General features: G+C 49.9%; 1 protein-coding gene across 2 annotated transcripts in view; it reads left to right on the top strand.

Moving 5' to 3' along the window:
* LOC144935435 (immunoglobulin superfamily DCC subclass member 4-like) overlaps nucleotides 1-25287 on the top strand; it is a 135676-nt gene that overhangs the window by 69831 nt on the left and 40558 nt on the right. For both annotated transcript variants that reach the window (XM_078862069.1, XM_078862068.1), the window contains exon 3: nucleotides 24703-24844. In XM_078862069.1, coding sequence (XP_078718195.1) covers nucleotides 24703-24844 — 142 coding nt within the window. The remainder of the gene's footprint in view (nucleotides 1-24702; nucleotides 24845-25287) is intronic.

Raw genomic sequence — 25287 nt, 5'->3', positions numbered from 1 at the left:
ACTTACGTGCAAACATATCACAATAGCCAGGGTATCAACCTCGACTGGGTTTCACCTGCTCTGCCTGTGCTGTAAGGCTCAGTACATCTCGTGGCCAGGTGGTGAGGATCTATGCAATAACAACATCGGCGTCTTCTCTCGTGTCCTGTATTTAATCAGATGAGAACCCAACAAGATGCATCCACACCCTTTCGTTTTGTACGGGGGACAAATGTAAACGTGATTTTGTTTTGTAAGTAAAGTATCAATAGAATCGTAGTTCCAAAAGGCAGTGCCAATGTTTTATCGTTGCCCAGTAAAGCGTCGATGAGTCACATGACTATGCCAGGAGGATCCTGGCATTGCAATGTTTGGCCTTTAACTACATCACTATGACTCTGCCCAATCTTGCCTGATCTTGGATGCTAAGCGGCATTGAGCTCAGTTAGTACTTGGATGGGACACTACCTTACACCACGACAACATGAACTACCAGGTTGTTGTAGTTTGGGTTGTGAGGTAACTTATGTGATTGTACAACATTAGATTCTTCATCAATCTGTGCATATCGGTTTTATTCTGGTCACTGACTCATACTAACAAAAACTAATTAATGGCATAGACCAAACATCTCAATGCAAGACCCTCCTGAAAAGAGCCTTGAGACTTTGTGAGGATTTCCTGATCATGGCCATTATCAGTTTTTAAAATATATATTAATATATAATTTAGTTTTTTATGCAGTATATATACATACTTATTATTCAAGCATTATTCAGTGCTCATCAGCAGTTAAAAAAAAGGTAATGCAGACACAGCCCCAGCACAGGTACGATGGCTCAGCCGCCGTTGAAGAGGGAGACCTATCTGCCGCTTGCCGCCGCTGCTATTTGCCGAGCAAATCGAAGCGTCAGGAATCACAAAGGTCTTGCTCTTCCTGGGATTGGTATCTCCTGGGACACAGCAGCAGAATGGTCAAGGGGCGGGGGGGGGGGCAAGAGATGTCTCTCCTAGGATCACAACTCAAACGGCATATCTATCGGCGGACGGGATGAGATGACTGTTAGCCAAGCATGCGACCAATATCCGATCCCGCATGGCAGCGGCTGCCTCAACAAACGCAGTGCAGAGAAAATAGAACACGGCGGCCGTGGACAAGCCCACCCTTCAACTCTCTCTCACACACACACACGGGCCCTGCGTGTGCACGTGCGTGCGCTCCTGCCACAGCAACACTGCCGATTTGGGGCCCACCGGAGATCACAATGGGGAGGTGGGAATGTACACAGTCTGTGTAAATATACAGCGGGACAGCCAGGTCCGATGTGATTGATCTGCGACCGATTCCATGCTTTAAGTTGAAAGCTTCTGGCTCGGAGCTAAAATGGTGACTCTTAAGTTGACCAAACCTCACTGTTAACAGCTGCCCGGGGAGGAGATGGGAGCAGGGGGCTAGACGGGGCGGTGGAGGGAGGGCTGTACCGGGGGAGGCGAAAGAGACACGCTTGTGTTTCAGAGGCAGGTTTTATGAGCCCGCGGGGTTGGGTTCCAAACGCAAAAAACAAAGCGCGGGCGACGTTCAACCGCACAGTCGGATCACAATACCGGCCACAAAGCGGTGCTCGTGGGAGGGTGGGGCACTGCGCCTGCTGGATTTAGGGGGAGTTAATGGGAATTCATGGAGGGTTCTGTTTGAAAAGTGGTGGGACTTTTTGGCAGAGCGCCATGGCATCGAGCTCTGCCTTCGCTCCCGGGTCCTGTAAGGGAAACATATTTCGTGTTTACTTTCTTCACAAGTTGCAGTGGAGGCTTCGTTAATTGCCAGGGTTTTAGTTGTGAGTTGTGCGGTGGCGGGCGATGGGAGGTGGGGGTGGTCGGCACTTGGAGGGGGGGGTGGTGGCGAGGGGGGGGAGGACTGTGGTGGGTGGTGGGGGGGGACACTTGGAGGCTGGAATGCCTTGGCCTTGGCACGGAAAAAAAAGAGGGAGTAAAAAGATTCCGGAACGACAGGTCAGCCTGGGTCGTGGCAAACAGCCAGATTCAATGACTTTCATCTGCCAAAATGGCTTGTTTAGTGAGGCCTCATTGGCCAGGGTCACAGGGCGTAGGGCGCAGGCCACGGGAACATTCCATTTTCATGGTGGGACGGTGGCAATTGTGGGGGGGGGGGGGTTCGCACAGGGGTGTAGGCCGGACTAATAACCGGCACGCTGGCCGTGCGTTGAAACTGTGTGTACTTTTTTTTGTAATTGGCCGGGCCGGTTACAAATAGGAGTGATTAGAAGAATTTTACAAAAACCGGGTCTGTTGACAGCAATCAGATGTAAAAAAGGAAAAAAATCCCCTAAATACACACACTTAACGCGATTCATAAACACGAGCCACACCACTTCTTCCGAACTGTCTTTGCTCACGATTTTATTTTCTATGTGTGCATGTAACCCCCCCCCCCACCCACCCCCTACAGTGTGCAAGAATTAGAAATATTCACAATTTTAATTTTATAGCAAAGCTGGTTGCCATAAAATATATATTGTATAAAGCTGAACTCATACGTTAATGCGTATTGTAATAATTGTAACTCAGTCATTGGACACTGCGCTGGTGTAATGGATGGTGAGCACGCTTGACTGTGCAATGAAATAGGTCACCCGTTCGATTTGATCTTCCCGTACGGCAGTTGAAACGCTGGGCAAGCTTCTTAAATCTCGCCGTCACTGTCCAAGCAGCAGTATAAATGGAGGCAACCACAGTCGCTCGCGTGTGGTGGGGTAAAGGGTGATTACTCCAACCTTTTTATCATGTCTGGCCAGCGTTGAAAAAGAGGCAAAAATACTCTCTAGAGGGGCTGCCTAGAGCTTCCCTTAGCGGAGGCCCTTCCTACAGCAGTGGCGTGAGCAAGACATTGCAGGGCTCAACCTTTAACTCTTTATAATTCACTCATTCAGCATTTCCCCAAGGATGGGTACACCGGGATGTTGTTGGCAGAACGTTTGGTGATTACTGCCAGGGGTCGGCAAACAATATCACAATAAAATCCATTATTTTTCGAATTTGGTTAAAAAAAAATATTCAAGAGCCACAATGCAACGTGGTGGTCCTTGATAGATAACGGCCACGAAGCAGTCCTTAAAGAGCGGCATGCGGCTTGGGAGCCGCAGGTTGGCGACCCCTGATTACGGCAGTGATTTTGGTTCCAATTTGGTGGCAGCCATATGAGGTCGCGGTGGGCAACCGTCTTCATCCAGCGGCGCTGACCCGGGCAGTGGTGGCACTGAGCATAAGCAAGCTTAGCGAAAGTTTACAGTCCCAAGCAGTTAAGAGAAAATAATAATAATAATAAGTGTGTACCAAACAATCACATTTATATCATTAGACGAATTACATGAAACAATGTTATGATATTAAAAAGCACTTAAAATAACGTTAATTGTAGTTAACTATTACATGAAAGTTTTCACATACACGTTATAGAATTCTTAAATATCTCGTCCAGCTCTTAGGCTTTTTCGGTAAAGTCACGTAGGTAAATCTAGCTGTGACGGTCCCACCTGAAGACGGAGACTTGTGTTGCCTCCGAAACGTCGTGATTTATTATAATTTTATTTTATTATTATTTTTTACCTACGTGACTTTTACCGAAAAAACCTAAGAGTATGAATCCTTGCAGTCACGAAAGCTTCAAGTCTAGAATCTCGTCCAGCGTATAAAGATTGTAGTCGGGCGAGACAGCGCCCAAACGTAGTGTCTGATTAGGGCTCCTAATGCGTTGGCACCACCACTAGTCAAGTGAAGTAAGGTTAATTTGTTTAACCAGGGTGAGAACCCAAGAGACCAGGACTGGTCTCATTTGCAAGAGTGGCCTGGGTCCACCACATTGACAAAAGCAATAACGTCAAAGTAGAGCAATGACACAATTATAAAATCCGAGCAAAGACAACCAAACCACATTACAGGATAAATTGATAATAACTGCACACAAAAAACAAATGAACATTCAATCAAATACATTTTTTGTCGTGTAAATTGGCTCGGTTGAAGTATTCACCGTTCATAGAGCAATACAGATCTAGAAACATTAGGCGAATATTGCACTAATATGTAAACAGACAAGATGTACAAGGTAGTGCAAAAGTCAGGACACACCAGGGGTTTTATTTTAACAAGTCAAATAGGGTTATACCATTTATTTTTTCAAATATCCAAACTGATTTCTATTAACATGAAGACATGCATGAATTCTTCATTTGAAATACATTTAGGACTTGTTTTGTTAAGGTTATAGGTGTAATATTTGAACATTCATCAATTACATTTTGTTGTCTTTATTCATTCGCGGTACTGGTCGCGTTTTGTAAACAACGGATTAGAGGTGACCTCACAGGAAGAAGAAAAATAGACATGAATAATGATAGAAGATCAAATATTACCTCGAAGAATAAACAATTAAAATGTTTTAATGCCAGTGTTAAAAAGAAATGAAAAACAATCCTTTGTGTCCTGGCTTTTGTGTCACCTTGTGTGTATAGAAGTGTCTAGTACTCAGGCCCCCTGTTGTGCATTCTGGGATGACACCACGAAAATCCTGCCGTGTTGTAAAAAGGCAATTTGAATCCGTCGCGTCCACGGCAGTGGCAATTCATCAAGCGGAATATCACATCATGTAATATGGCCAAACCCACGGAATAACGCGAGCAAAGTATATTCATTATGGCAATTTTCCCACCTCCCTAACCCATTGCGGGGTGAAAGGGATTCTTTTTGAAAGAAAGAAATGAAGAGGGTGTGGCCTTTTCTTTAAAGTTGACTTTTGACGGTGGAAAATAAATCTTAATAACAGAAAGGCAGCCCTTTTGCCCTCTTTGCCTTTGAGCGAGGTGAAGGGAGCACACCCCCCTCCTCCCCCCCACCCCCCTTCTTTCCCTGTGGATTCCAGGCCCTCCTCGCCCCACACGGCACCCGAAACCGTTAAGACTGAGCAGATTCCAACCAGGACACAGGATGCGTGCTTGGTTAGATATGGCTGGAAACCCACCCCCGCCTCCCCTCCGATTCAACGTCACTGCTTCAACAGCCCAAGTTGTCGCAGCATTTGTTTGGTCAGGTGGGTGAGCTGGGAGTATTAATGCGTTCTGAAAGGAAAGAGGCGATGCTCGGTAGATGATATTTTTTAAATCCATTTGGATGGTATGTATGTGTGTATGTTGAACTTCTTTCGCACCGTACGTAGCCAACCGTGCTAATCGGAGGTGCGGGGGGAAGGAAAACAAACTAAACACAAAAGCAGTTCTAAAGAAATGCGTTTTCAATCTGGCGCTTGGATCGCGCGTGCGGTTGCGGGGGGGGGGAAGCGTGGTTCTGTAGAGGTTGTGGAGAGACACCTGCCTACGCTGGGTCTCTTCATCACTTTGAGTCACCTTGGTGTCCAGTTCCTTTTACACCCCAAACATCAAGACCGGAGCTGCTGTAACATGCCGGTTATCGGTTTGAGAGGTTGGCTCTCAGACCTGTAAGTAATACTCTACAGTTCATATAATTTGTATGAACGACTATATATTGGTGTTGTTTATTTTTTAGGACGTGGGCATCGATGGTGGACCAGCATTTATTCTCCGTCCCTACCCAGTCAGCTTGGATCGTTGGGCCAACTTTGGGCCAATGGTTCCGACCACGTGCCAAAGTTTGCCCAATATCGCATGCTTACTATGCTGTTGCCAGAGGTCGCAATCGGGTACCCGATACCCGTACCCTACCCGATACCCGGCTACCCGTACCCGGCCGGGTACGGGTACGGGTACCCGTTTGCGACCCTGGTGCGGCCGGGTACGGGTACGGGTACGGGTAGGCCGCGAGTCACTGGTGAGAAACCGTTTGTCACTCATTTCCCAACGTCTTGTCTCTTCTCACAATTCAAGTTCCTAGAATAAACCCACCCACGCCTGCAACATGGCTTGATCACAGAGGTCGCAATCGGGTACTCGTACCTTACCCGTACCCGGCCGGGTATCGGGTAGGGTATGGGTATGGCCGGGTACGGGTACGGGTACCCGTTTGCGACCCTGGTGCGGCCGGGTACGGGTAAGGAATCAAACCCCGTTTGCGACCTCTGGCTGTTGCACTGAGACGGTGGTGGTGCTGGGTCTTCTTGAGCTGGATTTGCAGTCCGTGCGGCCAGAGTGCACCCACAATGCAGCTCGCTAGGGAGTTCCAGTTTGTTGACCCGGCGACGATGAAAGAATGGTGGTAAATGTTGATATTAAGGGTGCTGTGTAGGTAATAGGCTTCTCATATTTATACTCCCCCCCCCTTTGAATTGTCAAGATTTAGTGTAAAATTCTATTTAGGATTGGATACATTTCCCCCATTTTAGTGGATGTAGTCTCCAGTTGCTGCAGGGACCACAAGAACCCAGTACATACGACGTATACAAATCGTAAATAAATTGATCCCTATACAGGCGATACAGTGCTATATTGCGAGCGTAATAATTGATGCACCATTGTATAGCCATGTCGCTTCTGAAAAAAGAGCGATGAAGCTCAGTGGGCCTTACATGCTGAAATAGAAAATAGTTTACTTTATACTTTAAAAAAGAATAATTAAGTTTGAAAGCTCTCCGAGCTGGGAGTAGCCATGTCGCACGGTTTTGCAGTCCTGCTACGAGCAGTGTCGCTAAAGTTTCCGCTCAACCGTTTGCCTCTGAAGCCAAAATCCCCGAGCCGCGTGGCCTCGGTAAGAAATCAAGCGGCTTCTGCCTCCTGCCCACGCTCGGCGAGCCAAGGCGAGGCTGCAGAAGCGCGTAATGCGCACGCCGCTGCTTGCATCGTATATTTGGCTCCGCGTGCGCTAAAATTAAAAACCGCTCCCATGAAATCGAGCCAAGGGAAGGGGGGGGGGTTCTGTGTTCTGTTGCCGATCGTTGAAACAACTGTGTGGTTCCAGACCATCTGTATATAAAAAAAAGAATAATGATAAAAACATTTGCGTGCAAAATATAAATAAGCGCCGTGTTTGGAGAGAGTGCGGGAATTGTCTTTGGTTTGTAATCCAGCTTTTCAGAGCTGTCTGCTTTTACTCTGCAGCGCGAAATGCGTTGACGGTGGAGGCGGTGGCGATGGTTGGCAAAGGGCAGGGTCGCTCTCCACCCGCCACAGCCCCCCTGCCTCCGCCTCCGCCCACCTTCCCTTTTTGAGTTCTTTGTGAGAAGAGTGGTCAATCTCTGCTTCTCCACGGCACGGAATTAGCATTTGAAAGCGATTCTGAAAGCTCCCTGATGAAGACGCAAAAAAAGCGGTGCCACAGGAGAAAGGGAGCCGGGTGATTGAGAGGAACTTGGGACAAAAAACTTTTTTTGGTGTGGGGGGTGGAGTGGGGGGCAGGGAACACCCGTGAGGAGATGGAAGGGTTTCGGGAGCGTGGGCGTGCGAAGAGGAGGGTACCCATCGGGAGAGGGGCTGGCGGGTCAGGGGGGGGGTGGAAGGGGGGGGCTCCAGGCCTTTTTTTTACTTTGCTTTTGTTTTTCAAAAAAAAACACACAAAAACCACGGAGCGAACTTAGGAAGGCCCTCGAAGCCCGTAAAGTGATTTCACTCGGTGCGATTTTGGACGAAAAACATTTAAGGGGTCAGTGAACGTTTTACACGCCAAGCTACATATGTCCTGCAACCATTGTGCAACTAAGTGGGCTAGCCCTTTGTTAAGTGGTACGTGGTGGGGGAGAAATCTATATTTGAAGTGGACAAATTGCACATTCTTCTTTAGAGAAAGAATACACAAATGATTGCATATGTGAGCTCATGATGAAAAGAAAAAAAGAGGAGAAAGAAAGACAAAATTATTCGTTTTGGAGCTGCCCGCTCGCAGATGGAGAGCAGATCGCCGGGAGCCTCCTGCATTTCAGAGTGACGCGGAGTCCACATGAGCCAGGGCAGGGCCCGGCCGCCACCTCCATAAGTTTAGCGCCTTGCTGTGGAGTGGGGAGAACGTGTGCGCACATCGGAGTAATCACCTCCATCTCTGGAGTCTCACTCGGAGCTGCGACCGCTCCGTCCTGGTTTTCGCGATCCGATTGACTTGGACGTGCAAGTCGCTGGTGCGGCTCTTGTTGTTGCTGCCATTGCCGCTGCTCCCGCGGTCTTGAATTCCGTGGTCGATTGCCGGGCGGCGGTTAATGGCGGCAGTTAACGATGGCGGGTAGATGGTGGCCAGTGGCTGCAGACATCTGAATGCGATTTACGGGACCAGGGTCCGGCAGGTCGTCTCAGTTCGCCTGGAAAAGAGGAGTCACCCGGCTCCCCGCCCCGGCGCTGCCCTTCTCTCACAGCTGGGACCCATTATGAACCCACGCCCCACATTCGGCCCCCAAACTTCACCATCGCCCCCACCCCGTGCCATCCTCTGTCTCCTTCCCCTTCTCCATCCATCTCCCGTCCCCAGCGTAGTTCCCCTCCTCCCACCCGACCGCCCGACCTCCACCCCCGCCCCCGCGTCTCAGCTTTGTGCCCCGGCCTCGCTGGGGGTTGGCCATGAGGTAAGGCTGAGACCCTCGGCGTTGAGCCGCACGGTCGGTCGGTCCTTCTCTCCGGCGTAGCGCCGCTTACCGTCAGGCTGCCCAGGAGCTCACCCGCTCGCCCCAGGGGCTCACCCCTCCTCCCAGGGGACTGCCCAGGGGCCAACGCGCTCGCCTCAGAATCCCTCAGTGAACACACGTGGGGTGGGGGGGGTCACGTCGCAGGAGTTGCGGGCAGCAGGGTTGGAGGATCGTAGTTGGGATTGCTTGGCTGAGTCTCATGGGGGGGCAGAGGATCACGTGCACAGAATGCGCAGAAGTTGTTTGCTTTGAGACCGCTGAGCGATCTAACTTTTGTTTCACGCGAAAGCGTTAATTTTTCTCTCTGGACAGTTCTCTGGACATGCCAGACAAAGATTGGTCAAGTACATTCATTTAATCTTTTCTTAAAATGTCGTATTTTTCATTGCGCCATGCGCTCGTGCATGTTTTCCAGACTCTCTTCTCCAGACAAAAGTCGAGGTTGTGTTTTTCCACTTCCCCCCCACCTCTCTGTCTCTCTCTCCCTCTAACGGTTGGTTATTCATAGCTCAGGTGCAGATCTCTTCCATCTGGATAGTATTTTTCTTAGGCCTCTCTTCTTAGAGAAAGAAAAATACACAAAAGTGACCCAATATTCGCCCAAATTCAAAGAAATTCCTTCCAGAGCTACTTGAACCCATAAATGCCACAGCCGTGGGTGGATGTAGGTGGCCCTTTAAAGCGATTTGAAACGCCCAGCTGCTTAACCATGCCAGACCAATCCCCGCTTAACCCTTCCCCGTTCCGAGATGTCTGCAAGTCGCAGGGTGGGTCCCGTTCACCTCCGAATCTCGGAATGCGCAAGCGGCTCAAAGTGAATTTAACTTAGAGAGGTGTAGCGCCATTGTTTTTAAAGACATTCTACTCAACGCAGAGAACTGCAGCGACATGGCCGCACTCAATGAAAGCTGGCGTCAAACTGTGCCACACGCCCTCCCGCATAGCCTTGTGTGAGCCTCGGTACCGCTAAATCGTTTTTTTTCCAGTTTCGTTTTTATGATGTACACCTCCGTCATCGGAACGGGAAAGGGTGAAGCATTAAAATGTGCGCAGTTATTGAACGTCGTCACTAAGTTCGACATCCCCCTTGAGTCTCTAAACTTTTTCAGGAGGGTGCTGCATTTGGATGTTTGGCAAATTCCTTTAATAGGCGAATGAACAGGCAAAAGTTTATCTTTCCATAAAAACACATCAAAAAATAATTCAGTCCATCGGTCTACTGGCATTCCATACAAATGTTTTACGGGAGTGTTTGTTTAAGCAGCACACAAACAAAATAAGTTTAACAGTTTCTGGGCTCATCAGCAGGTTTGGGCCTGTTAAACAAATGTTGTTGTGTTGCCAGATGTTATTGGCAGGAGCACTCAATATACTCCATATTATGGGCCAACGGGCTGATGGATTGAACCTTTTCTGTCTGTTTATTGTCCGCGACAGCGCTTAGAATGTTTTTAATACAGTTATTGCCGTTTTGTGCTGAAGGGCCCCATAGCTTAATAGGATGACCCTTGCCAATGACACATGGCAATACAGCAGTAATAGCATGTGTTCTCCAGGTCCGAGGCTGCTGATGAGGCCCAGCAGATCAAAACTGATGGCAGACCTCACTGCTGATCAAACACTGCCTGAAGGTCAATTATTCGATGCTGCCGAAGGCAGTAGGCGGATGGACTGATTTTGTTTGTGCGGAGCGATGGATTCAGGTATATTATTTATATATATATAAGACATGATCCTCTCTACAATGTTGCAGAACAGGCTTCGGGAATGAGAGCAATGCGCATCGATTTCTGAGTCTCGTTTACCGGCTCAGGCTTCCATTGTCGTGTTCTTGCCCCTACGCGTGAAGCGTATCGACACGAGCAACCACGTTGCTTGCGCCGACTCGTCTAATCCGCCGTTAGGTAATTCCGTGTCGGTTCGCGGTTGCGTGAAACTTAGCCGTGTGTTTCTCTCCGGTTTGCACTGCGTGTTGTTCGGCACGATGTCCCGCCGGTTAGCGCGAAGCTCTTCCTGAACCATGCGCTGATTTATTTTTGTTCCCGAAGAAGCTCCCAGCACGCGAGAAGAAGCGTCGTGACCAACGGCACGCGGTCCCAAACTGAAAACGCCATCGGAGCGCTGCACAGCGCAAGCCGCCAGGGCCTACCCAGCATTGACAGATTTCATTCACCAAGAGTTCAATTGGGTTTGTGGGGCAACGTTTCAGCAAAGTTTAGAAACAAGCGCCCAATAGGACGTCCATTGTTTCCCTGTCTCCCCCAAAAAACTGCCCCTGTCCCCCCCGTACCCCTCCGCCCTCTGTCCCCTATTCACCGCCTGCCCACCTCCACCCCGTCACCCAATCGTATTAAATTGGCATGAGGCATTGCGAGGCAAGGGTTCGGTAACAGGAGGCGCTAGGTCAGGGAGGGCAGCGGAGTGTGGGTATCCCGAGTCGGGCGATGTGTGTGCACGCGTTGTGTGTGCCTGTGGAATGGAGGGCCGGCGTATGCTTTGTGGGAGAAAGGTCAAGAGGTCGTCTTATTTTTCAAAGAGAAGCACAAGAGGGGAGGATGGAACCTTTTTTGGGGAAGAAAAGGAGAGAAGGAGAGGCTAAAAACAACTGAAAAACAAAGTGCGTTTTTTTTTTACACGGAGCGAGCGAAACCACAATCCTTACCCAACCGAGTGTGTTTTACTCTGAAAGGCACTGCTGGTTTAGCTTTACAACACCTGATAGCCGTATGTTTTTTATATAAACAAATAAACATAGTTTTAGTACTTTGCAGTTATTGCGCTTGATACATTATAAACGTCCACGTGAACACCTTTGCTGCCTAATCCTGCTCGACTCGCGCGCACACCACTCCAGTACATACATCCATAAGCGGCTAAACGGCTTAGAGAAAGTGACAATTTGCGAGCATCGTGTCATTAGAAACGGCCCTCCTTTACGTGTTCCGCGGGAACGATGCGCGCTAAGGTGCCCCATGCCCGCCTGCTCGCGAGGGGGTGATGGAGACGGGACAGCCACACTCGCGTCTCCCCGTTAGCCCGTGACGTGTGAGTGATGCTCAGCCAAAGAGGCTTTGGCTGTGCGTCTCTTAACGTAGAAGCGCTGGTCACAAGGTTAAATAATGACCGCGTACATCTCTGGTGGAGTGGTTTCAACGCAACCGACTTAATGAATGGGGAGCAGCGTCAGGCCCTTGTGTGTGTGTACGTGGTTAGCGCACTGCGCTACAAACCCGGCCACCCGAGTTCGATTCTCTCTCACGGTCAACACTGAACTGGTACTGAGCCTCCCCTAGGTCGACTCAGCCTCAAATGAGTATATGTTGCAGTGTGTAAACATCGCCACTGGGGAGACAAAGGCGGCCGGGCGTGGTGTCGGCCACCCAGCCCATCGTGTGCCGTGCCGATCTTCATAGGCGCTCGCTAACAGCACTTGCCCCAACAGTCTGTTACAGGCTCACATCGCGTTCGTGAATTCCACACCGCTCTGATCTTCGTTTTTTTTACCCCACTGAAAAGTCTTTTGGAGGCTTTTTCCGCAGGTGTTTATTTTATTTTAATGAGCCAACTTCACTGCGCTGTCTTTTGGCCAGCTGTTAAACTGCGCATTGGGACGGCACACGCGGTGCGCGTCTCCGTTCGCCTCTTTCTCTCTCTCTCGGCGTTGGCGGCACTCGCGCTACTCCTGCCTGCCGCTGCCAAATTCCTCCGTCTCGTTTTTTCCCCCCTTCCAACTCACACGCACACGCACACACACCAACACACACAGACCAACACACACGCACACACAAAAAAGGAAGCACTACTGGGCAGTGTTTCACGACAAGCATTCTCAAGTACCGCCGCCTGAAAATGTAATGAATACGCCAGGGGAGGCAGTTGCGGGCTGTGTTAGTGCGTTCTCGCTCTCTCGCTCTCTTGGCGAAAGTCAAAACGATGAGAACGTGCCGCCCGGGCGTGGGGGCCACTGTTCAAGGGGGGCGGCGGAAAGCACCGGCCCTTGGGGCCCCTCTCGGGGCCTGGCCTTGGTTCAGCTGGCGCGCCGGGCATAAACACCGCTCTGCCGGACGCCAGGGCCTTGTTCTCGGTGACAGTGATGGTGGCCGATCACTCGCCAGATCGCCCGTTCGCTCTCTCGCTCGCTCGCTCTCTCGCCAGCTCGTTCGTTCACTCGCATGCCCGCTCGCTCGCTCACTCGCTCACTCGTTCGCCCGTGCATGTGGAGGGTTGGGGCTCTGACAGGACCTCTCTCCAACCCCCTCGTAAAGCAGTCCAGCCCACTCGAGTTCCCATTCACCTGCCAGCCCACTCAATGATTTGCTCGCTCAAGCACCAGCTCGCTCAACCAATTGCCCGCTCGATCGTTCACCCCGCTCGCTCATCCGCTCACCAACATTTACATTCACCTACTGGCCCAACTACTCACCCACAGGGTGAGGAGCACAGAAGTTTGAAGACGAGGTTCGAAAATTTGAGGCTGCATTTGAGTCCAGCAACCAGCAAAAATTTGTCATCAAAGCTACATTTTGACTTAAAACTTTCGTGACTGCAGGAATTCAGATGATTGGTTCTTTTGGTAAAGTCACGTGGTTAGAAAATAAAAATTAAGTTAAATTTAGATTAAATTTAAATGAAAGCAAAAAAAAAACCCACGACGTTTCGATCGCAACACAAGCGGTCTTCATCAGGCAGAGAGAAAAGACCGCTTGTGTTGCGATCGAAATGTCGTGGAATTTTTTTCTTTCATTTTAATTTATTTTAAATGTTATTTTATTTTCTATCTACGTGACCGAAAGAACCAAGAATATCAAAGCGACAGTTTTGGTGTCTGTAAAAAAATAGACGGATACATTTATCGAGTCCAAAGTTATTTGTACAATTTTAGCAAATGATCTGTTTTTTCAAAACAGATTTGCAGTATGGAGTGTCTTATAACTGCCGCGAGTTGGAAAGATTAAACCTGTTCACTGTCTCCTAAATGCATTTATTTGACACAATGTAGGGGGCACATGCAGTTGCATCCTGGTCACGAGTCGGATTCATTCTTTGGAAATACGTGTAAATCACTCTTCATCCTGATATTTTTCCAAGCCCTTTTTTTAATGTATCGAATAAACAGCATTCGGTCTAGAAAATCGCTGGAATATGAAGCTCGCCAATAAAAGCAAATGTTGCTATAAAAGTCGAGCGTTGGAATCCACGCGTGGATGCGTTGCAATTTAACCGACTTTTTGATCTGCTGCTCACTTTTGCAAGATAACATTCCGTACATTCCTGAACGGGGGGGTGGGGGGGGGCGCCCTTTATTTATTGGATTTGAATAATGAGCTCCCAGCCTTAATGAGCTTCTGTATACCACATCCACAGAGCCCAATGGCAACTCTGCGTGTGTGTGTGTATGTGTGAAACACGCTGCTGGGTGTGCACATGCGCCCAAGTGTTCCGAGTCCTGGAAACGCTGGCAATGCTCCAAGACACACTGGCTTCCTACCAAGGGCAGGCATGTGTGAATTGGTCCTGCGCTTCGCAGACGTGCGAGGTGGATGTTTTTTTTCCCTGACACTGTGTTGATTCAAGTTGGGTTGGCACGCGCACATGTGAACACGCGTGCTCGCGCCTGTGTGCGCGTATATGTGTGTGTGTCTTTGTTTGTCGGAGCGTGGGGCGGAGCGGCAAGCGTGGTGGTTAGTAAGCGCGCTGCGCCAAAAAGGCCAAAATGGGACCCATCTAAAAAAAGAGATTATCGAGGCTCGGCGAGGCTGTCCTGGGTAAATAATTGGCGTTGTGTCTCTGTGGCCGACGTGGTGGTGAATTCAGTGGCGCGGTGATTCACGCACTGCGCTACGAACCCGGCGAGCCTGAAGTTGATTCCTAGCCAAAGCTAACATCAGAGGAAAGTGGAAATTATCTTGGGCCTCCCCTTGCCTAACCTGGTTGTCGAAGTTATCAGTACTGGCGAGGCAATTTCGGCCATGCGTGGTACTAATAACACCACCCCCTCTCGCACTGCTGTTTCGTCCTTCGTAGATGATCACTAATAGCACTTGCCGCAACGGTCTGCATGGCTGTGCGAGGAATATGTGTCTTTAGCATACGTGAGTGTATCCTTGTGGAAGCATCTGTGTGTGTGCACGTGTATACGTCGACGCATGTGTGTGTGTGTGTGCGCACGCACGTACCACGCATGTGCGTACACGTGTGGGTGTGCACGTACGTGTGTGTTGAGAAAAGAAGACTAGGCTTTTACCCTTTGTGCCATCATTTTGATACTTGCAAACAAGTCCGATAAGTATGCGTTGCGCGTGTGAGTGTTTGCACGCTCGCACGTTGCGAGTGTGGCGTGTTGAGGGGGCCTCGGTCAGCCGGTTCCGGGATTTCCTTGCTGGGCCGACTGCCAAGTTCGCCAACCGATTAAAAGAGAAAATACGCAATGAAAGCCCTCACACCCTCTCGCTCGCCCTCCCACACGCAACCACAACGCGACCACGGCGTTCATCGCTTCGGACGCGTTTCAGCGCCGTGGTACAATGCGAGAGGGCATTCGCGTGCAGAGATCGTTTGGAATAATTCAGACACACGCGCGGCCCTGTTCTGCCAACCCACTAACTGGCCTGACGAGGGCCGCCTCCACGCACCGTGCAGGTTTGTCTGTGGAGGTGATATGACCGTACTTTGCCGTGCTGACCCGTGCGAGTTTAGTAAGGTCACGGAGCAAGTGGATGTTAGAGCATGGAATAATACGATGGATCTTGCAGCACTACCCTTTGCCGCACACACTTGGCCCCACTGCGACCTATAACAGCTGTATTTTGAATGCATGGGGGTAGCCCAGGCGAGCATTTTCCAGACTCAACTCGGCTTAGCTTCCAAGATGTGGTCGTAGGCATTTAGAAGACAACGTTGCTGGACACGCCACCCGCTCATACACTGTGGCAAAGTTTAATCGGTGCTCGCGAGCAGCACATGCCCTAGCAGCCTATGCGGCTCTGCAGGTGATCTTTGTGTGTACGAGTATGTTTGTTTGTGTGTGAGAGAGAGAGTTGGGAGTGGTAGTGTCGCGGGTTAGCGCGCTACGAAATCCGCGATGCGGCGCTCGATTACTGCTCACGGCAACCAACACCAGTGACGGTTGTCTGAACAAGTCCAGGGCCTCACCTAAGTCGACTCAACCTCAAACGAGTACCTGGTGCGGTGTGTAAACATCACCACTAGGGAGACAAAGGCGGTCGTGCGTGGTTGCTGGCCACCCACCCCCTCGTGTGCCATGCCGGCCCTCATAGGTGCTCGCTAACAGCATTTGCCTCAACAGTCTGTTCAGGCTACACGAGGTGGGGGGCGGAGATCTTTTCCTTTGTGTGAGAGTGTGTGCAGCGTCTGTGCCGGGTGGGTCCCCTGCAAGGACTGTGGATATCCATTTATTTTGCATTTGTTTTGTGACCACGAGAGTGGCCTCCCTAAGGCACGCTAGCAGCCCGTCGCTTTCAACTACGACCGTCGCTCATCTCAATTGCCACACAGACTTCTGCCGGCGGAGAATAATGGCACAAAATTCACCCTGCGCGCCATTTAGCGCGAAGCTGCTAATACATCGCATGAGACCTCCATCTGTGCCAGGTGAAATCACGTGGAAATGCAGTCGGTGGCTTACAGCTCCCGGTGTAAGTTTACGCGATTTGTCCTGTACATCTCTGTGATGTTTTTTCCGGTTGCACCGTGCGGTTTTTCTCGGCGATGGTTTTCTCTGCTTCGGCCGGCCTATGTCAAGTGCCAGCGGCAGCCGGCAACTTTATTTCATCTTGGGTGGACGTGAGCTACTCCGATAAGCTCCTGATGGAGCGAAACGTCAGACGTCATGCCGAACAGCACGTGGTACAACCCCCCAGAAACACATCGGAGAGCTACATATAGCCAATTGGTCACATGCGCCCTGTTTCAATAACATTCAATTATAATATTTCATAATTTTTTGGTTTATTTTAAAGTACTCAAATATTACAATAATCGTGTCCTTCCTTTATACAATAAAGCTTCAATCTAGAGTCCCCCCCCCCCCAAAAAAAAACTCGTGCATTGGAAAGTTTGGCCAATTCCATGAAGTTTGCTTCATGTGGGAGTAAACTGGAGACCATGGAGAAAACCCACAACTCGCATGACGTGGTAACAATCAAATCTCCACACAGTTTGATTCGAGAATCCATTGTTAAGACTGCGACCTGCAGGTCACCTCGTAGCCTAAGCTTATAACACCCGGTGTTTGCCCCGACATTCTCCCATCGATATTATTAATCAGACTGAAGCCTGATTAGCTTCTGAAACGTGACAATGATAAGACACATTCGTGGAGAATGAGTCACGGGCATTGCGAAAGTATAAAACTAAATCTATTTTTGTATCTTACCAGGTAAGGCCCACAGAGCTATGGAGATGTTTTTCAGAAGCGACCTGGCCACAAATGATAGCTCAACGAAGTGGCTAGTCACGTGGACATTTAAAGCAACCAAATACTCTTAAACGCTCGTTTCTAAATGCGGAGGAGAAAAACGCGGAGGTACCCGGAGCAGACACGACGAAAGTAAAAATTCTGTCGTGCCGCTACGTTTTTCGCCCATCTCCTCTCGAAGAGCGTTCGCTGCACTGCGCCATGAGCACGAAACCCAGCGATCAGCTCCCTCCACCTTCCCCCCCTCCTCTCTCATCCCACCAACCCACACTGACGAGTGCGGTGAAGTATGGTCAAAGAACACCCCCCGTAAACAAACACGGCATGTGAAGGCCCTCGTCTGGCAGTGGATTGAATTGAAATGAGCATCATCATTATTATTATTAATCTTGTTTCTTTCGGTAAAGTCACGTAGAAGGGAAATAATAAAACACGTTGAGTTCTGACGCCTGGCAGCTGCAGCGTTGGGTTTGAAAGGCGCTGCTGCTGCTTCTGCTGCTGCAGCTGCAGCCGCCGTGCTCGATACGTGGGGGCCTCGGTGCGGCGAAGCCCGCAGCCACCACCACAGCCGGGGAGCGATAGCCATCAGCCGCTTGTGGCACAGATTAGTTATTGTAATAAAAACGCCTTATCTCCCGTGAGCAAGTGAGTGGAAATGGGCGCCCGACAGGCAGCTGCTGGCCAGAGACTTTTGTGCGTCGAGGGCTGAAATTGTGCGTCGGTTCAAGTTCATTTATTTATTTCAAGTTCATTTATTAGGTGTAGCCCTGTGAGCCATTCGGCTCTTGAATCGGGTGCAACCGCAACAAACAAAAAACAAAAACACGAACAAGAAAACATCTTAAAGGGACTATGTGACTATGTGCAAACAGAAAATCCAAGAAAAGACAGCAAAATATTGCAAAAAAAGCACCGTACACTAACGCTGTGTGCAAAAATCCCAGTGGGATGCAAGTCAAACAACAACAACCACAAGAAAACTTAGATTAAGGCCATCGGTCTTACTCCGTACTACAACAAACAAACATGGCCAAACCAAAAAACTTTTCGAAATCACCAAAATAAAATAATGACAAACCACGTGTTACTCCCCCACAATGTAGTACTGTACTGTGCTTATTTGAACGATAACGAAAGGATGATGGGTGAGTCCCGACGAGAGAGAGACTCTGTCTAGGGGGGTCTGTTTTGTGCATATTTGTTTTTCGACTTGCTTCATTGCTTGGTGCTTATTTTGTTTTTGTTTTTGGCATTTTGGTGACGCCGGGTCACTCTTGCGAAACGCGACTCCATCCTGGTCTCTTGAGTTCGCGTCTCTTGAGTAATAAACACAATAAACTTGAAACTGGTTTCAAGTTTATTTGGCTAACACGAGTGGAGAGTGATGTCTGAACGGGTTCTGGGTCGCAGTCTTCATCAGCGTGCGTTGACCGGCGTGGTGAAGTATGTTCAAACAACGCCCCATCATCGATATGGTGTAGGAATGTCTTTATCTAACGGTGGACATGGGCCTGCAGATTAGGGCGAGTTCATTTTTCTCCCACTTAATGGCACTGCAGTCAGTGTTCACGTTCTCGCATAAAAAGAATGGCATTGAAGTGGCGAGTACATTGAGTCCAAGCGATAGGGGCCGTCCATAAATGACGTCACGCAACTAGGGGGGGGGGTCAGACATTTGTGACGATGTGTGACGAGGGGGGGGGGTTTAAGAAATGTGACGGAACATCAAAATGCACAACTTTAAATAAATATAGACAACACGTTCTACTTAATTAAATTGACTTTTTAGTAAATGTTTTATCCTACAACATCAGAGTGCAGCGCCACATTAAATACGCACTAAATGACAATAGTTTAAAGCGATTTGAAGCATGACGTCACGCGATTTTGGACGATTTTTGACCCCCCCTCGTCACATGGCGTCACAAAAAGTCAGACCCCCCCCCTCAAATATGACGTCACAAAGTTCTGCCCCCCCCCCCAAAAAAAAAATCAAACATGTTTCAAATCGCTTTAAACTATTGTCATTGTAGTGCCTATTTAATGTGGCGCTGCACTCTGATGTTGTAGGAGAAAACATTTATTTAAAAGTCTATTTAATTAAGTAGAACGTGTTGTCTATATTTATTTAAAGTTGCGCATTTTGATGTGACGTCACATTTCTCAAACACCCCCCCCCTCTCGTCACACATCGTCACAAATGTCTGACCCCCCCCCGCCCTAGGTGCGTGACGTCTTTTATGGACGGCCCCTAACAGCACTTGCCCACCAGCAGTCTTTGTCTGGCTTTAACGCTGAGATATCTGGCTCTGTGTTTGCCCGTGTGTGTGTGTGCTTGCTTGCTTGCCATTCGTTGCCACCGTTGCTCCACGGACCATGCCGTACAGTAGCAAAGAGATGACCAAGGTCAGTGGCGATTTGCGAAATCATTAACTTGCGGCGATAAAATTATTTAGAGAGAAAAAACAGCCGCGCACACGCCACAACAAACACCGAGAGTGCGTTTAGCCGAGTTAAGAATCGCCAGGTGCGCTTTGCTAATGCAGGCGAAGAGCGCATTGCTTCTCTGCCTGCTTCTGTTTCCAAGGACAATTGTTTAGCAGCCATGGCTCGGACTCCCCTACAACACTCTCTCCCTTCCTCCCTCCCTCGCTGTCGCAGCACTCCCCCCCATCCTCTCCACCTCTGTCGATTTTACATTTCCAGGAAAAGTGCACGGGGAGAGCGGAGTTTGGCCGTGGTGGAGAGGCAGTGGCCATGGAAGGGGAGGGGAGGTGGGGGGTGGAATCGGCTGAAGGTTGCCTGCCCCGCACAGCTTAGTAGCCTAATTGACCATGGCCCCGATACACAAATGTTGACCTTAATTCCAGTATTGCTGTTTAGCAAACCACTGTCGTGGTCGCGTTGATTTGTGCGCTGTCGGGGCAGGGCGCGCGGTGTCGTGCGTGACTCATTTTATTTCATTTGGCAGCGGAGAAATTAAGTAATATTTAAAAAGACTTTTTTTTAAACACGCTTTAATGAAATGTACCGTTACGAGTAATTGAAGAACTCCACGACTCCAGGAAGTTGCCACCGGAGCTTGCCATAACATAAGGGGCCGTGGTGATTTACAGCCAACGTCAGTTTACCGTGGACAATTAGACCCAAGCCGAAACATAACGTATAAAAAAGAATGTTTTAAAATATTTTTTATGATAGAATATCGTATTGTCATCAGTATTACATAAGTATAGCAAGTTTGCAGTCGATGTCACATTGGGAAGTGGGTTAAAATTGAGTTACAAGATTTGAGGATACGACAACAACATCAACAACAACAGAGTGAGTTAAATAAAAAAAAGAGTGTAATAATATGAATTAAAAAAAGTCGCCGTGGTGCAGTTGTTCGCGCACCGCGCTCAACACCCGACAGCCGGAGTTTTGATTCCCCCCGCCACGGGCAGCGAGATCTGATTCGTTGTTCATGCCCCCCCCACCCGCCGTCCAATCCCCTTTCACCAAAAGCACCGCCCAGAGTGGTGAAGTATGGTCAAACAACTGCCATGACTGACAGTATGGGGGAGGCCTCCTTCAAGCAGTGGATTGCCAAAGGGATGTAAATCATTTTATTTTGTATCGAACACTGATGATGACCAAGGATCGATGTAGTACTGCCCCTGATTCACTGTCATCATCACCAGCCATCTCTCGTGGCCGTTACGATTCAACAATCCGTGTAGCTCCCTCCTACGCACGCGCTAATCTCGTCGCTCCATCTCCGCATTGGATGTCCTCTCGCCTTGGTTACATGAGTAAGACAAGGGTTCTGTTGATTGATACTTGGCAAGGGTGAGACGTGAGATTCGCTTCCGATGACCACGTGATCAAAATCAAAACATCACTCGACACGCTCGTTATAATTAATCAACGTCATATTAATGCAATTTATACTGGTAGGAACCTCCTGGTTCCACCAGCCCACAGGGGATTATTGTGTCCGTCCGTCGTGCAGGGAGGGGCTGGGTGGGGAGGGTGGGGCTGGGTGGGGAGGCTGGGGCTGGGTGGGGGGTGGGAGGGGTGGGGCTGGGTGGGGTGGGGCTGGGTGGGGTGGGGCTGGGTGGGGAGGGGCTGGTCACCCCGTGGTGCCCTTATAAAACTCAACGTTTAACCTACTCACGCCGGCTTGTGCCCGCCCTCACAGTCGGGCATATTTGCGGAATACACCACGCCGCCGTTGACCCTGGCCATTGACCGAGCAACCCAACGTTCCTACCAGCTCCCTCCGCAGGAGGAATGTGTTAACGCGGCCAATTATTTTACTGACATAGGCGACCGAGACTCGGAGACGCGGAGCCAAGCTCAGCGTCGCTGGAAAACCGGGCGACAGAGACGGGACCTCCTCACGGTGTCTCTTGAAAGTCGTTGCGGATTGAAACGCCGCCACCGCTGCCGCGAACGCAGCAGCAGTGGAACGATGACGGCGATGGCCGCGTTCCAGACGGCAGGAGGGGGGTCTGGTACTGGGTGTAGCGAGGAAGGTTGAAAGTTGCGCTGCTGTCGAGGTTTCCACCGTGGGCTGTTGCGCAGTGTGACTGGAGCGAAGAGAGCGAGAGATACGATCGGGTTTGCATAATGAGTTCTCAGCCTTAATTGGCTTTCGTCTGCAGCTGCCTTGAGCCGTGTGTGTGCCACGCTGCGTTTCACGTCCCCACCACGCGGAGTGGAAACACGCTGCTGGCTGCAATCGTGGGCGGTCGGCGCCTGAATGTTCAGAGGCCCTCATTGTTTGACGGCTCGCTCGGTGTTCGAAATGGCTGGAATGCTTAGAGGGACTTTATTTTTGTTGGAAAGACTTGGGCGGCCCGTCCGTCATCACATTTTATTGACTTTATTTTTAAAACCATTCCCCCCCACCACCACCACCCAACTCTTGCCCTTCCTTCACCTCCTCCGACTCGCTCAGCCTCCCTCAGCCTCCCTCACTCCCCGCTGTTGAGCCAAAGTATTCTAAAAAGCCTTCAGCCCCCCATGGGTATTTTCGTACCTCTGATTTAAAAAAAGAAGTTTTAGGAAAAGTATTTTTTCTCCTGCGCCTTTGTTTTTCCAAGGTGTAGGGATTAATGGGCTTATTTGGATTGAGCGGAGTTATGTTTCTGCAACGTTGGCATGACCGAGGCATCGTTTTCCTTGATAAGCATGGAATTCGAAACGAGCTGATGGCCACCAGTGTGCGGCGTATCTACTTATTGGAAATCGTTTTTGGTTGCGTCTGGATTCGGCCAAAACCGCCAGTTCCTCAAAAACAACAACAACTAAACGAGTCCATCTGGGGTGATCAACCGCTGGCTGCTCGGCCGAGCAAGAGTGTCGTCTGTGACGTGGAGATCGTCATCGCCAGCTCGCATTGAGCATTGAGCCAGCACCGTGGGCCTGCTTTGATCGAGCGAGCGGAGAGCGTAACCCGTTGAGCGGTGATTTAAGGATGGACCATCAGCCGGGTCTCCCCAGTTTCTTTCCTCGCTCCTTTGTACTCCCCTCCCCCCCGAAAGTTGTATTTCACGTTTCATTTTTAACGGCGTAAACGTTGTCAAGCAAAAGTGACCACGCAGTGCCTCTTTCACGCCCCACTCCCGTCTCTCGCTCATGGGTAATTGGGTGCAAGAAGAGAGCAGTTTTTTCCCCGCCTTAAGGGGATTTTCTTTTTATTTTCACGGACATTTTTCTTATTATTTTCCTTAATGGGGCCCAGCGGCTGATCTGCGTGATACCCATTCCTGTTCATTTGCTTCATCTGCAGTGGGAGAACACTGCAATGAATCTTGGTCAAAAACCCCTAAGCATTACCAGCCAGCACCGTATTACCGATCAGCATAGCAGCGCTGACCCACGTCAAGTGTCTGCCATCTCGTGCCGCAATCTGTCGCGTGAGGTTGCCCTGTGGCTCAGAGCTGACCGCTGGTAAGATCCAGACAAGCACGTGTGATTAAGCCGGGCTCCCAAGTGCAGTGAGTTGATAGTTTCAACCCGGTTACTAAAGCTGCACACGCAAAAAAAGCATCACGTAAAAAATTGGCCCTGCAATCAATATAGCTCAGTTCCAGCTATGAGAATTAAAACATCAGTCTGTCGCGCGACAAATGATTGCTCTCATATAGAGAGCGGGTGAGATAGTGCTGCCCTCTACTGTGTGGAAGAGAGGTCACGAGACGGGATCTCAGAGGTGGCTCTGTGATAACCACTTCTGTGGGCCGTTCTCGAACGCGAAGGGTTTGCACTGCTCTCTGCGAGAGATCCGATTGGATTTAATCGTCTCATCACCTGACGCCGATAGCACAATTGGGATACATTTGGAGAATTTTTTTTTTTTTACAAAATACATTTTTTTGAATAAATTATTTATCCTGCGTGTCTTTGGATCTCGGTCGTCGGCCCGAAGTGGCGGCGCACACACGATGGCGCAGCGCGGTATCGCCGTGCAATTTAAAAGGTGCACATTACCACTTTACCACCACAGTTAACTCGGTTACTAACTCCACGGACAAGCGCTCGTGACTCAGGGTGTGCCTCTAAATTATTATGTCACCTCCCAAAAGTCAGCACGAAGTTTACTCGCTTTCATTCCTCACGAGGGGCGCTCCTCACACGCGGAATACTATTGCATTCGCGTTACATCTTGAGGGGGCATTTCATCTCGCTCGGTTTTCAATACGCTGATAGTTTCATAGTTAAACGGTATGAATGTTGTTAGACAGTATGAATGTAGGTGGCATTAAATGGCATGAATGTAATTGAGGGGTTTGTTTTAGTTTGTCATGCATCTCATTTTATAGTGGGGAGGGGGGGGGGTTGAAGGGGCTGAGCCCCTAGACACCCAATTGAACCCCCGACCATCCCTCTTCCCGTGCCGAGGTTTGATCCATGGTCAGATTGGGCCGCTGGCCATTTGATTTGTCCTGTGGGCTTGTTCAGCAGTTGTGCCCTCAGACTCCAATCGGTAAATTGTGTTTAAACCCAGATCTCCTTTTAAAAGTAAACCTTTGTCTCTTTCACTCTCACCTTGTTATAAATGAAGGACACGTAAAAGCTAATTGTGCGGTCCTACAATTGTATTGTTTCGCCACTGCTTGTGGAAGGACATGCACTATGATGAGCTCTAAAGAAGCCCTCCCTCCGTATGGTACTTGGCCTCTGTTTTCAGGCTGGCCAGACATTCTGAAAGAGGCGTAAATACCCACACTTTATCCCACAACACGCGACCTACCAACGGACTAGCAGCTGTGTGCCATTCATACTGTTGGGTGGACGGAGGCGGCGGGCTTGAAGATATTTTGTCGTCTACTGCCGTGCGACGGGAGGTGTAAACTGGCGGCCTCTGGATCATGAGCCTAGTCCGCCAAACACGACACCATGGCAGCATCCCTACAGACAATGCCGCCTTTGATCTGTGTTCTTATTTGCGCTGTGGCGTGCGGATGAAGGGCGTCATTTGCGTCGATGAACGGGATTCGGTTCCTTATGTACGTATGTCAAACTTCTTTCACACCGTACGTAGCCAAACGTGCTAATCGGAGCTGCGACCGTGCTAACCAATCGGACGAGAGGAATGTCCACCCTGTTACATATTTTCAGAGAGGACCGTGGCTTGGTGTACGTGTGGCTTTTTCTGATGCCCTTTGTGCGTGCTGCGTGCGGGCCGCCGGGTCGCCGACTCCAGTGCTGAGCAAGTTCACGCAGCACCCGGTGCCGCAGAAGGTGCCCGAGGGGAGCGTGGCGCGCCTGCAGTGCCGCATCGAGGGCTCTCCGCCGCCCGTCATCGCGTGGGAGAGGGACCACACGGCCCTGCCGCCCGACTCGCGGTGAGAACTCTTCACCCCCCCCCACCACGATCACCGTCCCCCGCTCCGTCCCTCTGTGCTCCAACAAACCACGAAGAGAAAGATGCCCCCCACCCCCAGCGCCCCACCCCGATAGTCTTAACAGACTGTTGTGGCAAGTGCTCTTCGCGAGTAGCACCTATAGCACCTATGAAGGCCTGCACGGCACACGAGGCGGTGGATGGGCAGCACCACGTCCGGCCGCCTTTGTCTACCCAGTGGGAGGCCCAGGACGGGTTCAGATAATCTTCACCGGTGTTGGCCGTGAGTGGGAATCAAACTCGGGTCACCGGGTTCGTAGCGCATTCATGCAATTTGACCACCACACTACGTTGTACAGTTTCCAAATGGCACGTCGAGAGTGTTGGATTTGAATCCCCGTATGCTCCCAGGTGCCGTACGCTCTTGCCGCTTATGCTCACGCT

This window comes from Lampetra fluviatilis, chromosome 13 (genome assembly GCF_964198595.1).
Source record: "Lampetra fluviatilis chromosome 13, kcLamFluv1.1, whole genome shotgun sequence".
Taxonomy (NCBI): Eukaryota; Metazoa; Chordata; class Hyperoartia; order Petromyzontiformes; family Petromyzontidae; genus Lampetra; species Lampetra fluviatilis.
The sequence above is the reverse complement of the archived record's forward strand: the minus strand, read 5'-3'. Positions and strand labels throughout refer to the sequence as shown.